At 39.8% G+C, this 14,618-nt stretch overlaps 1 protein-coding gene across 1 annotated transcript in view; it reads right to left on the bottom strand.

The window, feature by feature from the left end:
* Positions 1-3,574: 3,574 nt before the first annotated feature.
* Positions 3,575-14,618, bottom strand: part of LOC126334609 (guanine nucleotide-binding protein G(o) subunit alpha-like) — an 83,888-nt gene continuing 72,844 nt past the window's right edge. Inside the window, exon 7 of the mRNA XM_049997013.1 lies at positions 3,575-5,027. Coding sequence (XP_049852970.1) covers positions 4,837-5,027 — 191 coding nt within the window. The 3' untranslated portion in view covers positions 3,575-4,836. The remainder of the gene's footprint in view (positions 5,028-14,618) is intronic.

Here is a 14,618-nt window from a genome sequence, read left to right as displayed (position 1 = left end):
TACGATCTTGCTTGGCACATACTCATCTAACGCATATTGTACGATGGTTTTGAACTTTGTCCACTGATCTTCAACACTATCTGTACTTGAGACAAAACTTCTGTGTTGAGCCGTCAGGTACTCTGTAATCTGCTTTTTGTCACTTTTGCTAAACAGAAAAATCTTCCTACCTTTTTTAATATTTCTATTTACAGCTGAAATCATCGATGCAGCAACCGCTTTATGATCGCTGATTCCCTGTTCTGCATTAACTGATTCAAATAGTTCGGGTCTGTTTGTCACCAGAAGGTCTAATATGTTATCGCCACGAGTCGGTTCTCTGTTTAACTGCTCAAGGTAGTTTTCAGATAAAGCACTTAAAAATATTTCACTGGATTCTTTGTCCCTGCCACCCGTTATGAACGTTTGAGTCTCCCAGTCTATATCCGGCAAATTAAAATCTCCACCCAGAACTATAACATGGTGGGGAAATCTACTCGAAATATTTTCCAAATTATTCTTCAGGTGCTGAGCCACAACAGCTGCTGAGCCCAGGGGCCTATAGAGACATCCAATTACCATGTCTGAGCCTGATTTAACCGTGACCTTCACCCAAATCATTTCACAATTCGAATCTCCATCAATTTCCTTCGATACTATTGCACTTCTTATCGCTATAAACACGCCTCCCCCTTCACTGTCCAGCCTGTCTCTACGGTATACATTCCAATCTGAGTTTAGGATTTCAGTACTGTTTACATGTGGTTTCAGCCAACTTTCTGTCCCTAGTACTATATGGGCGTTGTGACCGTTTATTAATGAGAGCAGTTCTGGGACCTTTCTATAGACACTCCTGCAGTTTACTATTAGCACATTAATATTGTTATTCCCTTTTGCATTTTGCCTACTCCTGCCTTGCCGCGTCTCAGGAGGCATCTTGTCGGGCCTAGGGAGGGAATTCTCTAAACTAAAAAAACCCCATGTGCACTCCACACGTACTCCGCTACCCTCGTAGCCGCTTCCGGCGTGTAGTGCACGCCTGACCTATTCAGGGGGACCCTACATTTCTCCACCCGATAGCGAAGGTCGAGAAATTTGCACCCCAGCTCTCCGCAGAATCGTCTGAGCCTCTGGTTTAAGCCTTCCACTCGGCTCCAAACCAGAGGACCGCGATCGGTTCTGGGAACGATACTACAAATAGTTAGCTCTGATTCCACCCCACGAGCAAGGCTTTCCGCCTTCACCAACTCCGCCAACCGCCTGTACGAACTGAGGATGACCTCTGAACCCAGACGGCAGGAGTCATTGGTGCCGACATGAGCAACAATTTGCAGTCGGTGCACCCAGTGCTCTCTATCGCCGCCGGTAGGGCCTCCTCCACATCTCGGATGAGACCCCCCGGCAAGCAGAGAGAGTGAACACTGGCCTTCTTCCCCGACCTTTCCCTATTTCCCTAAGGGTGGCCAGTATACACCTTCTGTCTATGACATTCATCCTAACCGAAAACTTGGTGGAAGTCATACCAATGTACAAAAGACAGAACAGTGTTTACATAACAGCTGGTACATAATGTGTCGTTTCACAGGTTGCCCTCCCCTTGATGGTATATTTTTTGCTGGTTACAGGGCTGGTATAGGTGATGGTACGAGGGTGCAATGGGCAAGTTTTACAGTGGTGATGGTCGCAAGGGTAGGAGCCATGTTGCTGTGGTCTTCAGTCCTGAGACTGGTTTGATGCAGCTCTTCATGCTACTCTATCCTGTGGAAGCTACTTCATTCCCCAGTATCTACTGCAACATACATCCTTCTTAATCTTTATTGTATTCATATCTTGGTCTCCCTCTACGATTTTTTACTCTCCACGCTGCCCTCCAATACTAAATTGGTGATCCCTTGATGCCTCAGAACATGTCCTACCAACCGATCCCTTCTTCTAGAATATTTTACAATTTTAACATGCCAGTTTGATTTTCAGTGTAATTACATTGTGCTCCTTTGCTATGTTCAGCACTTTGCCGTTGTGTAATGTTCTCTATGTAATGTTACTAAAATAATTATTGCATTTGGCACTTTCTGACATTCCATACTTCTTAGAAAATATACACTTATAAAAGGTTTGTCATTGATCCCACCACTAGCACAAGGATCTGTAACTTTAACTGCTATGGAACCATTGCACATCTTGTAAATCAGTTTATTTTACTGTTATGTGTCCTCTGTATCACTGTTTTTCCAAAGTGATTAGTCTACTTCTTTCTCATGTTTCAAAATTTCTAAAATACTTTTATGTTTCTTTGACCTCTTATTCACGGTGGCCAGAAAGAGATTTGAAAGTTTTTAAGGGTGTTACAGGGTAGGTTGTGTTGAGAAATTGTTTGGAAAAAATTCAACACAGTGCACCATTTCCAAGTTAATTAGCACTGAAAGTAGCCAACAGGCAATTGCGCACACAAATTCAATAATGATACAAAAATTGGACACGGGCTGCTAGTAAGGTTTGAACCCAAGCCAAAGGCTGAGCAGTTGCGTGCACTGTCAACTACACTATGAGAACAACAGACACTAATTATTTTTTGTGGGTCACTTGAGTCTGTGCACTCAACAGCCTGATCGGCTAACTTCAATGCTAATTAATTCAGAAATGGCAAAATGTGTTGAATGTTTTACTTAATAATTATTTCTCAGCCAACACGTTTGTAAGCTGTTCACACAGTTTCTGACCAGCACGTAGATGGTTGCCATAAAGCCATAACCAGATATCTGTCAAAATAAACTAAAATTTGACCAGGGCTGTGAATTCTACAGTTTATTTAGAAACAGTTAATCTTGTGAGTTAATGACAAAATAATGTTTCCAGGGAAAAGAATTTTAACATCTTATCAATGATTATGTCATTAATGTCAAAATACAAGCTAAGAGTGAATAAGCAATGGGATAGAAATAGGATATGAGCTTTTCTAATGCACTATCTTGGCATTAACTGTAGACAATTTAGATAAATTAGAGAATTAGAGGAAACTTTTTTCCCAAATAAAGAGTCCAGGGTCTTGACCACTGAGCCACCTCACTTGGTGGTTTCCATGGAATTGGGCTCTTCTCTAAAGAGATGTAATGCTTATTTAGTTCTGGGACTATCCATTCATGATAATTTGTATCATGTTTTCTGGTATGTTTAATGAGGTTAGAACCCTTATTTAGGCAATCACTGGCAATTAGAAAGTAAATATGAAGAGCTTCTCATCTAGACGAGGCTTCCCATTTAAATGTATGGTATTCTCTATACTTGTATCCTCTTAAAACTTTCCTTCTTTTTTGTGTATTACAATTAATAACAGGACAACTTAACCTTAATCATGAGCTGTCAAGATTTCAACAGACTGCAGGAGAATATATTGGAACACTATGGGCTGTAACAACAAATCCACTAACTCTATGACATCTATGACATTTTCATAGAAAATTTCAAAACACCTCTTGTGGGTAAAATGCTTTAAGTAAGGTAAATAACTGTGTCACAACGGAATACTTGCTCTCAAATTCTGAATTTTGTCATTAATATCAAACATACATAAAAAACCTGGGAAAAAAACACTGTGTGAACACACTAAAGCATTTTATTTAAAGTGAGTATGAGATTGCCATTCAACCTTATAATATCAATAATACAAATGACAGTACTGTATAAAAAAGGTCATCCAACAGTCTGGATTGAACACATTATATATCACAGACATTATGTCTCTCCTTTTATTATGGCATTTTTTTTTACTTCATAAAATAAAATATATGATTTTTTCAAACACTCTCTTAACAGATAAAGTTTCTCTCTTTGAACAACAATATTGTGGCAGCTCATGCTTAGATGACAATGATTCATATAAAATATATATTTTTATTATTTTTTGACAGCATATACCATTCAGAATACTAAAGTACAAAAAAATGTATATCCATATTTTCAGTCTCTTAAATAATTTTCATTATTTAAATATTAGAATTACATCGCAACTAACTTTCATGTACATTCAAAACAAGTGTTCTTCATCACTTATATTAATGAAGCATAAAAAGTACCATGACAAGCTTGATCAGTAACATTTAAGTGTGCCTGGTGGACAATAAAAAGAAGAGTAAAATAATTTAAGTGATATAAAGGTCAGACATCATTTCAGTCATTGCAGTAATGAGTCAAGGTTACTAATCTAAAAAATAAAATTATAGATATATTATGTAAGGAGATGCCTTTTCTAAAAGGTTGGTTGTCACACTATTACATAGTCCATTAGAAACGAGAGGAGTATATCCAGTACACAGAGTGCAGGAAATCGACTATGTATGTATTCAAAAGTTTCAGAACCGCATTACGTCCTAGAATTATGTCGATCTACTCCCCTGTAGTAGGAAACTGGAGATCACAGGGGCACCACAACGATTTTCTTTTAAGTAAGTAGAATTTTAACAGATTTTTTTAAAAACTAAGTAGATGTTCTTTCTACAAAAGGTGACACAACAAGAACATCCTCCACGTGGTTAAGAGATATAATATGTCTTCGCATGTTACCAATATCAAACATGAAACATTCAGTCCAACAGACATATATTTACTTTACATCAAACAGAAATAATTCTTTGAAAAGACTCAAAATAAAAACGACTAAATACAATTAATTAAACATTTAATTCAGCAGAACAAAATTACTTATGCCAATAATAATATAATAAATTGCACTAAATGAGAATTTTTGGCACAATAATAAAATACTAGAAACAACAAGACATATGTTCAATTTAAGAGAGACTGAATGGCAAGATATTTGAGATCCATCAGAATACATTGTGTTCTGAGTTATGCCATCACTTACAAAAGTGTCACATGTCGGAGATTTTCTTTCACAACAGTATCAACAACCACCTGGAAAACCACCTGCACATTTGATGTGTCAGTTGCCGTAGTAAAGTGTGGGTAGATAATCTTAGTTGGGCTGCGATTCTGAATAAGAAACTTATGTTGAATGAAGAGAGCACCACGGTCAACATCATAATCTGGACCTACCAAAGAAAAGTGGTAGGTTATAATTTAGTTAACACTGAGGTTACATTGAAATATACTGCAACAAACAAACATTGCCTTGAAAAGGCAGTCAGAATAACATAAATACATTAATATGTAAAATAAAGGAAAGACAACCACATAACTATAGCAGAATAATGCTTCGCCCACAGAAACATGACAAGTATTCACAATAGCTTTCAAGCTGTTGCTTTTTCTCTCGTAAATGGATGGACACACACACACACACACACACACACACACACACACACACACACACACACACACACAGAAACCATATAGACACCCATACACACACTCCCACAGTCATGTCAGGTTGCCTGTGTGGTTTGAACGAATCTGTGTACTTTTGCTACAGAAAGAGCAAGGGCTCAAAAGCTAGCTTGAATACTGTTTTCTGTGGCATGTTTCTCTGTGCCATGCATCAGTAATCTATAGGTGAATGGCTGCCTTTCCATTATTTTACATATTTTTCTATCCAGGAATTTTCTTTATTGTTATAAATATGTTGCATGTGCACATATATGCTTTTGTAAATATCAGTAGTTGTTTTTATCTAAAAAGAAAGATTTTTCACTGGTCTTCACATATTAACACATTCTGTCTATGGAATGGTGACACATGTGTGAAACCAGCAGTTAAGGGAATGTCATATTTTATCACTGGTATATCAATTACTGCTAGCCATACATGCCGTGCAGTACACTGAGGTGACAAAAGTAATGGGATAGCAATATGCACTTTACAGACGGTGGCAGTATCATGTACTAATGTACACAATCAAAAGGACAGTGCATCGGTGGAGCAGTCATCTGTACTCAGCTGATTCATGTTGAAAGGTTTCCACAGCAACTATGGCTCCATAGTGGGAACTAAAATTTTGAACGCAGAATGGTAGTTGGAGCTAGATGCATGGAATATTCCATTTTGGGGATCATTAGGGAATTCATTATTCTGAGATCCACAGTGTCAAGAGTGTGCCAAGAATACAAAATTTCAGGCATTACCTCTCACCATAGACAACACAGTGGCTGACAGCCTTCACTTAATGACTGAGAGCAGCGGTGTTTGCGCAGAGTTGTCAGCGCTAACAGAAAAGCAACACTGCATGAAATAACCAAAGAAATCAATGTGGGATGTACGACAAGTGTATCCATTAGAAATGTGTGAAATCTGGCATTAACAGGATATGGCAGCAGACAACCGATGCAAGTGCCTTTGCTAACAGCACAACACTGTCTGCAGCATCTCTCCTAGACTTGTGTCCATATTGGTTGGACCCAAGATGACTGCAAAAGTGTGGCCTGGTCACACGAGTCCTGATTCCAGTTGGTAAAGGCTGACAGTAGGCTCTGAGTGCGGTGCAGACTCCATGAAGCCGTGGGCCCAAGTTGTCATCAGGGTACCGTGCAAGCTGCTGGTGGCTCCACAATGATGTGGGCTGTGTTTACACGGAATGGACTGGGACCTCTGATCCAACTGAAATGATAATTGACTGGAATTGTTATGTTTGGGTATTTTGAGACCATATGCACTCATTCATGGACTTCATGTTCCCAAACAGTGATGGAATTTTTACGGATGGCAATGAGCCATGTCACTGGGCCACAACTCTTCACAACCGGTTGAAGAACATTCTGGACAGTTTGGGTGCGTGACCCTGCTACACAGATTGAGAGGCCAGTTGTGCACAAATTCCTGCACCAGCAACACTTCTGCAATTATGGGCAACTATAGTGCCAGCATGGTTCAGTGTTTCTGCAGGGGGCTTTCAATGCCACATTGAGTTACTGTGCTATGCCAGGCGAAAGGAGCTCTGACAAGATATTACAAGGCGTCCCACTGTTTTTTTCACCTCAGTGTATATACAGCAGGTTATTATCAAAGATAACAAGAAATATATCCCAAAGATGAATCGAAGAGCTTGTAAGCATAGAGATAACTTATGCAAAAGCCTATAACACTGGAAGTGCTGTAATCATATTCATTAATAATGTTTCCAGAACTGACAATCCAATACAAGGGGTGCTACATGGAAATAACTTCAATTTACATAACAGCATTAACCATGTAGTGATCTACAATGAATGTGGGCTGTGGAAGAAAGTACTGGAGAGAACACTCACACATAAAGCATAAGGACACAGAAATGTTAAACTATATGATAAAGATTGGTGCAGATTAATGTTTCATGAAGTAAGGGGTGGGGGGGTTTATAAGATGAGGGAGACATGAGAAGTGAACAATGGAAGGTTTTGGTAGAGTCGTGTCACTGAGAGGGAATGAAAAGACAAAGTAGCACAGAATATTAGAATAAGAGGAAAGAACTAGTGGAAGTCAAAATTATGAAAAATGATTACTGGATTACTGGGGCAGGAGTAAACTAAAGTGGAACATGATGCAAGGAGAAAAGTAATCTATACTAGAAAACTAGCGAAAGTTATATAATTATGTCTGGTAGAAACAAAAGCTATGTGATGGAGAGGACAGCATGAAGACTGACTATGGAAGGTTACATTAGCATTTATATGTTGTTGTTGTGGTCTTCAGTCCAGAGACTGGTTTGATGCAGCTCTCCATGCTACTCTATCCTGTGCAACCTACATCCTTCTGAATCTGCTTAGTGTATTCATCTCTTGCCCCCTTCTACAATTTTTATCCTCCACACTGCCCTGTAATAGTAAATTGGTGATCCCTTGATGCCTCAGAACATGTCCTATCAACTGATCCCTTCTTCTAGCCAAGTTGTGCCACAAACTCCTCTTCTCCCCAATTCTATTTAGTACCTTTTCATTAGTTCCATGATCTACCCATCTAATCTTCAGCATTCTTTTGTAGCACCACATTTTGAGAGCTTCTATACTCTTCTCGTCCAAACTATTTATAGCCCATGTTTCACTTCCATACATGGCTACACTCCGTACAAATACTTTCAGAAACGGCTTCCTGACACTCAAATCTATACTCGATGTGAACAAATTTCTTTTCTTCAGAAACACTTTCTTTGCCATTGCCAGTCTACATTTTATATCCTCTCTACTTCGACCATAATCAGTTATTTTGCTCCTCAAATAGCAAAACTCATCTACTACTTTAAGTGTCTCATTTCCTAATCTAATTCCCTCAGCATCACCCAACTTAATTCGATTACATTCCATTATCCTCGTTTTGCTTTTGTTGATGTTCATCTTATATCCTCTTTTTAAGACACTCTCCATTTCGTTCAACTGCTCTCCCAGGTCCTTTGCTGTCTCTGACAGAATTATAATGTCATCGGCGAACCTGAAAGTTTTTATTTCTTCTCCATGGATTTTAATTCCTACTCCAGATTTTTCTTTTGTTTCCTTTACTGCTTGCTCAATATATATAGATTAAACAACATCACAGATAGGCTACAACCGTGTCTCACTCCCTTCCCAACAACTGCTTCCCTTTCATACCCCTCGACTCCTATAACTGTCATCTGGTTTCTGTACAAATTGTAAATAGCCTTTTGCTCCCTGTATTTTACCCCTGCCACCTTTAGAATTTGAAAAAGAGTATTCTAGTCAACATTGTAGATTAAAACTGAAGAAACAGCAAAAAGGTGGGAATTTAAGGAGATGGGACCTGGATAAACTGACTGAACCAGAGGTTGTACAGAGTTTCAGGGAGAGCATAAGGGAACAACTGACAGGAATGGGGGAAAGAAATACAGTAGAAGAAGAATGGGTAGCTTTGAGGAATGAAGTAGTGAAGGCAGCAGAGGATCAAGTAGGTAAAAAGACGAGGGCTACTAGAAATCATTGGGTAACAGAAGAAATATTGAATTTAATTGATGAAAGGAGAAAATATAAAAATGCAGTAAATGAAGCAGGCAAAAGGGAATACAAAAGCCTCAAAAATGAGATCGACAGGAAGTGCAAAATAGCTAAGCAGGGATGGCTTGAAGACAAATGTAAGGATGTAGAGGCTTATCTCACTAGGGGTAAGATAGATACTGCCTACAGGAAAATTAAAGAGACCTTTGGAGAAAAGAGAGCCACTTGTATGAACATCAAGTGCTCAGATGGAAACCCAGTTCTAAGAAGGGAAAGTAGAAAGATGGAAGGAGTATATAGAGGGTGATGTACTTGGTGACAATATTATGGAAATGGAAGAGGATGCAGAAGAAGATGAAATGGGAGATACAATACTGCGTGAAGAGTTTGACAGAGCACTGAAAGACCTGAGTCGAAACAAGGCCCCGGGAGAAGACAACATTCCATTGGAACTACTGACGGCCTTGGGAGAGCCAGTCCTGACAAAACTCTACCATCTGGTGAGCAAGATGTATGAGACAGGCGAAATACCCTCAGACTTCAAGAAGAATATAATAATCCCAATCCCAAAGAAAGCATGTGTTGACAGATGTGAAAATTACCGAACTATCAGTTTAATAAGCCATAGCTGCAAAATACTAACATGCATTCTTTACAGACGAATGGAAAAACTAGTAGATGCTGACCTCGGGGAAGATCAGTTTGGATTCCATAGAAATACTGGAACACATGAGGCATACTGACCTTACGACTTATCTTAGAAGAAAGATTAAGGAAAGGCAAACCTACGTTTCTAGCATTTGTAGACTTAGAGAGAGTTTTTGACAATGTTGACTGGAATACTCTCTTTCAAATTCTAAAGGTGGCAGGGGTAAAATACAGAGAGCAAAAGGCTATTTACAATTTGTACAGAAACCAGATGGCAGTTATAAGAGCCGAGGGGCATGAAAGGGAAGCAGTGGTTGGGAAGGGAGTGAGACAGGGTTGTAGCCTCTCCTTGATATTATTCAATCTGTATATTGAGCAAGCAGTAAAGGACACAAAAGAACAATTTGGAGTAGGTATTAAAATCCATGGAGAAGAAATAAAAACTTTGAGGTTTGCCGATGACATTGTAATTCTGTCAGAGACAGCAAAGGACTTGGAAGAGCAGTTGAATGCAATGGACAGTAACTTGAACGGAGGATATAAGATGAACATCAACAAAAGCAAAACGAGGATAATGGAATGTAGTCAAATTAAGTGAGGTGATGCTGAGGGAATTAGATTAGGAAATGAGACGTAAAAGTAGTAAAGGAGTTTTGCTATTTGGGAAGTAAAATAACTGATGATGGCCGAAGTAGAGAGGATATAAAATGAAGACTGGCAATGGCAAGGAAAGCGTTTCTGAAGAAGAGGTGTTTGTCAACATCGAGTATAGATTTAAGTGTCAGGAAGTGGTTTCTGAAAGTATTTGTATGGAGTGTAGCCATGTATGGAAGTGAAACATGGACGATAAATAGTTTGGACAAGAAGAGAATAGAAGTTTTTGAAATGTGGTGCTTTTTTGAAATGTGGTGCTACAGAAGAATGCTGAAGATTAGATGGGTAGATCACATAACTAATGAAGAGGTATTGAATCGACTGGGGAGAAGAGACGTTTGTGGCACAACAAATACTAGATGGGGTGAAAATAAGAGTGTCAAATGAGACAAAAACTAAGAACAGAATTATAAAAACAATCAGCAAATGAACCACAGCTTGTGGTGAGGAATTTTTTAACAAGCAAATAATAAAGTCGCAAGTACAGGTTTGAAAACAAATGGACGTGTTCGAAACTACTCAGCATTAAGGAATATGTATGCAACTGTGAAAGGAAACTAAATTAATAATATTGCTCCTGGTCCTTCCAATGTCAATATAGTGTTGGAATTCCACAAACTGTCATTTCAGCTTGTTGAGATTCTGCCTGAATGTGGTTTGCTGTCCACTGATGCACTGGTGTCTGTGAAGTGGTCATACAACTCCTTTATCCTTGAGGTGCTCATGGAGTGTCTCCAAAATCCTTTGAATCTTGCGGATGGTTTCCACTTGAGTACTGCCAAGCCACTGGTAAAATTTGATGCAGTATAACTGCTCAATTTGTTCTGTCATTTTACAGGTAATGACAAGTGCTCACTGCGCACTTCCCCAATTATAGGGCAACTGCCTGTGAAAGACGGTTTCTACATCTCTATTTACATCAACACTCTGCAAGCCATTTGATAATGTGGGGTGGAGGGTGTTTCTGGTATCAATAGCTAAATAATACGCATTCACTGTTAAATTTGAGAATTGCATGTGGGGACAATGATTGTCAGTAAGACTCGGTATCAGCTCTATTTTCTCAAACTGTCTCATTGTAGTAGTTTCAAGAGATGTATGTGGGAGGAAGTGCTTTCTCTAATTTCAATAGTAAATCTCTCCATGATGCACAACCTCTCTCCTTTACCATCTGCCACTGGAGTTTGTTGAGCCCTCTGTAATGCTCTCGCACAGACTAAATGATCCAATGATGAAATGTGGACCGCTTCACTGGATCTCCTCTCTCTTCTAACACTCTTACCTGTTAAGGTCCCATCTTGATGAACAACATTCAAGAATTGGTTGAAAAAGTGCCTCATAACCACTTCTTTACTGAATAAATTAGATTTCCTTAAGATTCCTCCTATGACTCTCAGTCTAGCATCTGCTTTTCCTACTATTTATTTTATGTGGTCATTTCACTTGAGCCTGCTCCTGATGGATACACCTAGATAGTTTACGGTAGTCACTGTTTCCAGCAATGTCATCAAGAGTGTTGTTGTACAGTAGAGGATTTGTTTTCCTATGTGTACACAATGTGTTACATTTATTTATGTTCAGGGTCTACGACCAGTCTCTGCATCATTCATCAATCCTCTTGCAACATTACAAGCAGCTGGTTTGACTGCCACAGGATGGACTAAATCTGACAGGTCAGCTGCGGACCAGTGTGAATGTCTGTTAGGATAGCCAGCTGTCAGACAGCAGTGTGACAGGCAAGCTGAGTGGAAATAATGGTGGCTAGCAAACCTCAAGGTCCAGCAATCATCAGGGTTTTCCCAGGCAGGAAAAGGGTGTTTCCCAGTGATGTGGTCACAGGATGAGCTAACATGGAGGGACCTGTGACTTGAAATGTCATCACCGATATGATGTTAATGAAAATACATTAAAACTCAATACAAGCATGCTAAAGAAAATCCAAAGATAGTTTTGGAACCACAGCTCTGAGATGAGCACAATGACCATAAATGGCTGAAGCTTTAATAGTAAAAATTTATTGACATTATTACCATTATTGTTTGTAATAAATTGTAACAACTGAATCCAGCATAGAAGTCACACTCGTGATACACCAGATGAAAGAGGATAATGCCTGCAGTATAATGAACAGATTATTTTCTAATTAAACAACTATAAAAATGTTATGAACTATTTAATTTATTCATGTAAATAGTGCCATAACTATGACCTCCTTCACAGACACACAAATGAACTCATCAACATGAGTTTCTTTAGCTAATATTCCAACAACTTTCAACGTGAATCAAAATATAGTTGTTACTTGTAACAGAATCGAGTTAGTATTCTGACTAGAGTGCCAAACATGATGATTTATGCATTTGGGATTTGTTTAAAATTGTTACAATAATGTATAAATGAATCTTTTAAATGACTGCAAAGATTGTGAGACCTGAGTTCTCCTGGCATATACAACTTTCAAATAACTTCCCGGAATTCAGCCAGGTAACAGTTTCAGTAACTGCCATTATTATAGTGAGAGAACACCCTGCCATTTTCAAGGCAAACTGCAATGTTGCAGTTTGCCTTGAAAATGGCGGGCTGTTCTGCCGCCAAAATATCAGCAGTCGCTGAAAGTGTTACCTGCCTGAATTCCCGGAAGTTATTTGAAAGACTGCAAAGAATTTCATACACTATGTCTGAAAATGTCTTACAAGTTTGTGGTGCCCTCTATTGGTAATGCTGGAATTCAATATGGTGCTGGCCCACCCTTCGCCTTGATGATAGCTCCCACTCTCGCAGGCATACATTCAATCAGGTGCTGGAAGGTTTCTTGGGGAATGGCAGCCCATTCTTCATGGAGTGCTGTACTGAGGAGAGGTATTGATGTCGTTTGATGAGGCCCGGCATGAAGTCAGCATTCCAAAACATCCCAAAGGTCATCTATAGAATTCATTCCAAAACATCCCAAAGGTCATCTATAGAATTAGGGTCACGACTCTCTGTAGGCCAGTCCATTACAGGGATGTTATTGTCATGTAACCACTCTGCCTCAGACTGTGCATTATGAACAGATGCTCGATCCTGTTGAAAGATGCAACTGCCATCCCCAAATTGCTCTTCAAGAATGGGAAGCAAGAAGGTGCTAAAAACATCAACGTAGGCCTGTGCTGTGATAGTGTCACGCAAAACAACAAGGGGTGAAAGCCCCCTCGGTGAAGAACATGACCAACCATAACACCACCGCCTCGGAATTTTACTATTGGCACTAAACACACTGGCAGATGATGTTCACTGGGCATCTGCCATACGCATACCCTGCCATCGGATTGCCACATTATGTACCGTGATTCGTCACTCCACACAATGTTTTTCCACTGTTCAATCGTCCAATGTTTATACTCCTTACACCAAGCGAGGCATTGTTTGGCATTTATCGGTCTGATGTGTGGCTTATGAGCAGCTGCTCGACCACGGATTCCAAGTTTTCTCACCTCCTGCCTAACTGTCATAGTATTTGCAGTGGATCCTGATACAGTTTACAATTCCTGTGTGATGGTCTAGATAGATGTCTACCTATTACACATTAGGCATAGGCCTACATTGACGTTTTAAGCACTTTCTTGCTTCCCATTCTTGAAGAGCAATTTGGAGATGGTGATTCATCTTTCAACACGATCGGACACCAGTTCATTATGCATGGCATGTGGTGGGTGGTTACACAACAAGACTCAGACAAGGTCGGTCTGTACGCTTTTGCACTATGCATGTTCCATCACATTTCCACTTCACTACCACATCGGAAACAGTGGACCTAGGGATGTTTAGGAGTGTGGAAATCTCGTGTACAGATGTATGACACAAGTGACACCCAATCACCTGACCACGTTTGAAGTCCGTGAGTGCCACGGAGTGCCCCGTTCTGCTCTGTCCCAATGTCTAATGACTACTGAGTACCTGGCAGTAGGTGGTAGCAAATATTGATATTTCAGATTGGTTGTCCCAATACCCAAGCTGTAGTAGTGAGCAGTTAGTATGGGGGCTCACGAGTTTGGTTATAGTGCAGCAGTGGTAAGAGCAGCACCAGCAATGCACTTGGTGCAAATGATAAGCATAATGATGCATGCTAGTAACAGAAGCTGCAGACAATAGTGACACAGTATGTCGCCGTTATAGCAGTCCACGTGGGAAAGTCACCAAGCAGCAGGAGCGGTGTCACACGCAGGCAGCACTGCATCTGCACTGAGTTGCAGAGGCAGTGTCATCACACAGCATCACATGCAGGTGACACTGCTTCAGCCCCAAGCAGTAGAGGCAGCAACTTGATGCATCGGCATCAGACGAAATGCAGAGCAGCAGAGGCTGCATATGTTGGCAGGGAAAGGCATGTTAAGTACAGTCAGTGGCTGCATTAGCTTTTCATGACTGATGACATTAATAATTTACAAGTGATTGTGGACCAGAGGGTGTAGGGAGTGATATTAGTAG

The sequence above is a fragment of the Schistocerca gregaria genome, chromosome 2, assembly GCF_023897955.1.
Source record: "Schistocerca gregaria isolate iqSchGreg1 chromosome 2, iqSchGreg1.2, whole genome shotgun sequence".
Classification (NCBI taxonomy): Eukaryota; Metazoa; Arthropoda; class Insecta; order Orthoptera; family Acrididae; genus Schistocerca; species Schistocerca gregaria.
The sequence above is the reverse complement of the archived record's forward strand: the minus strand, read 5'-3'. Positions and strand labels throughout refer to the sequence as shown.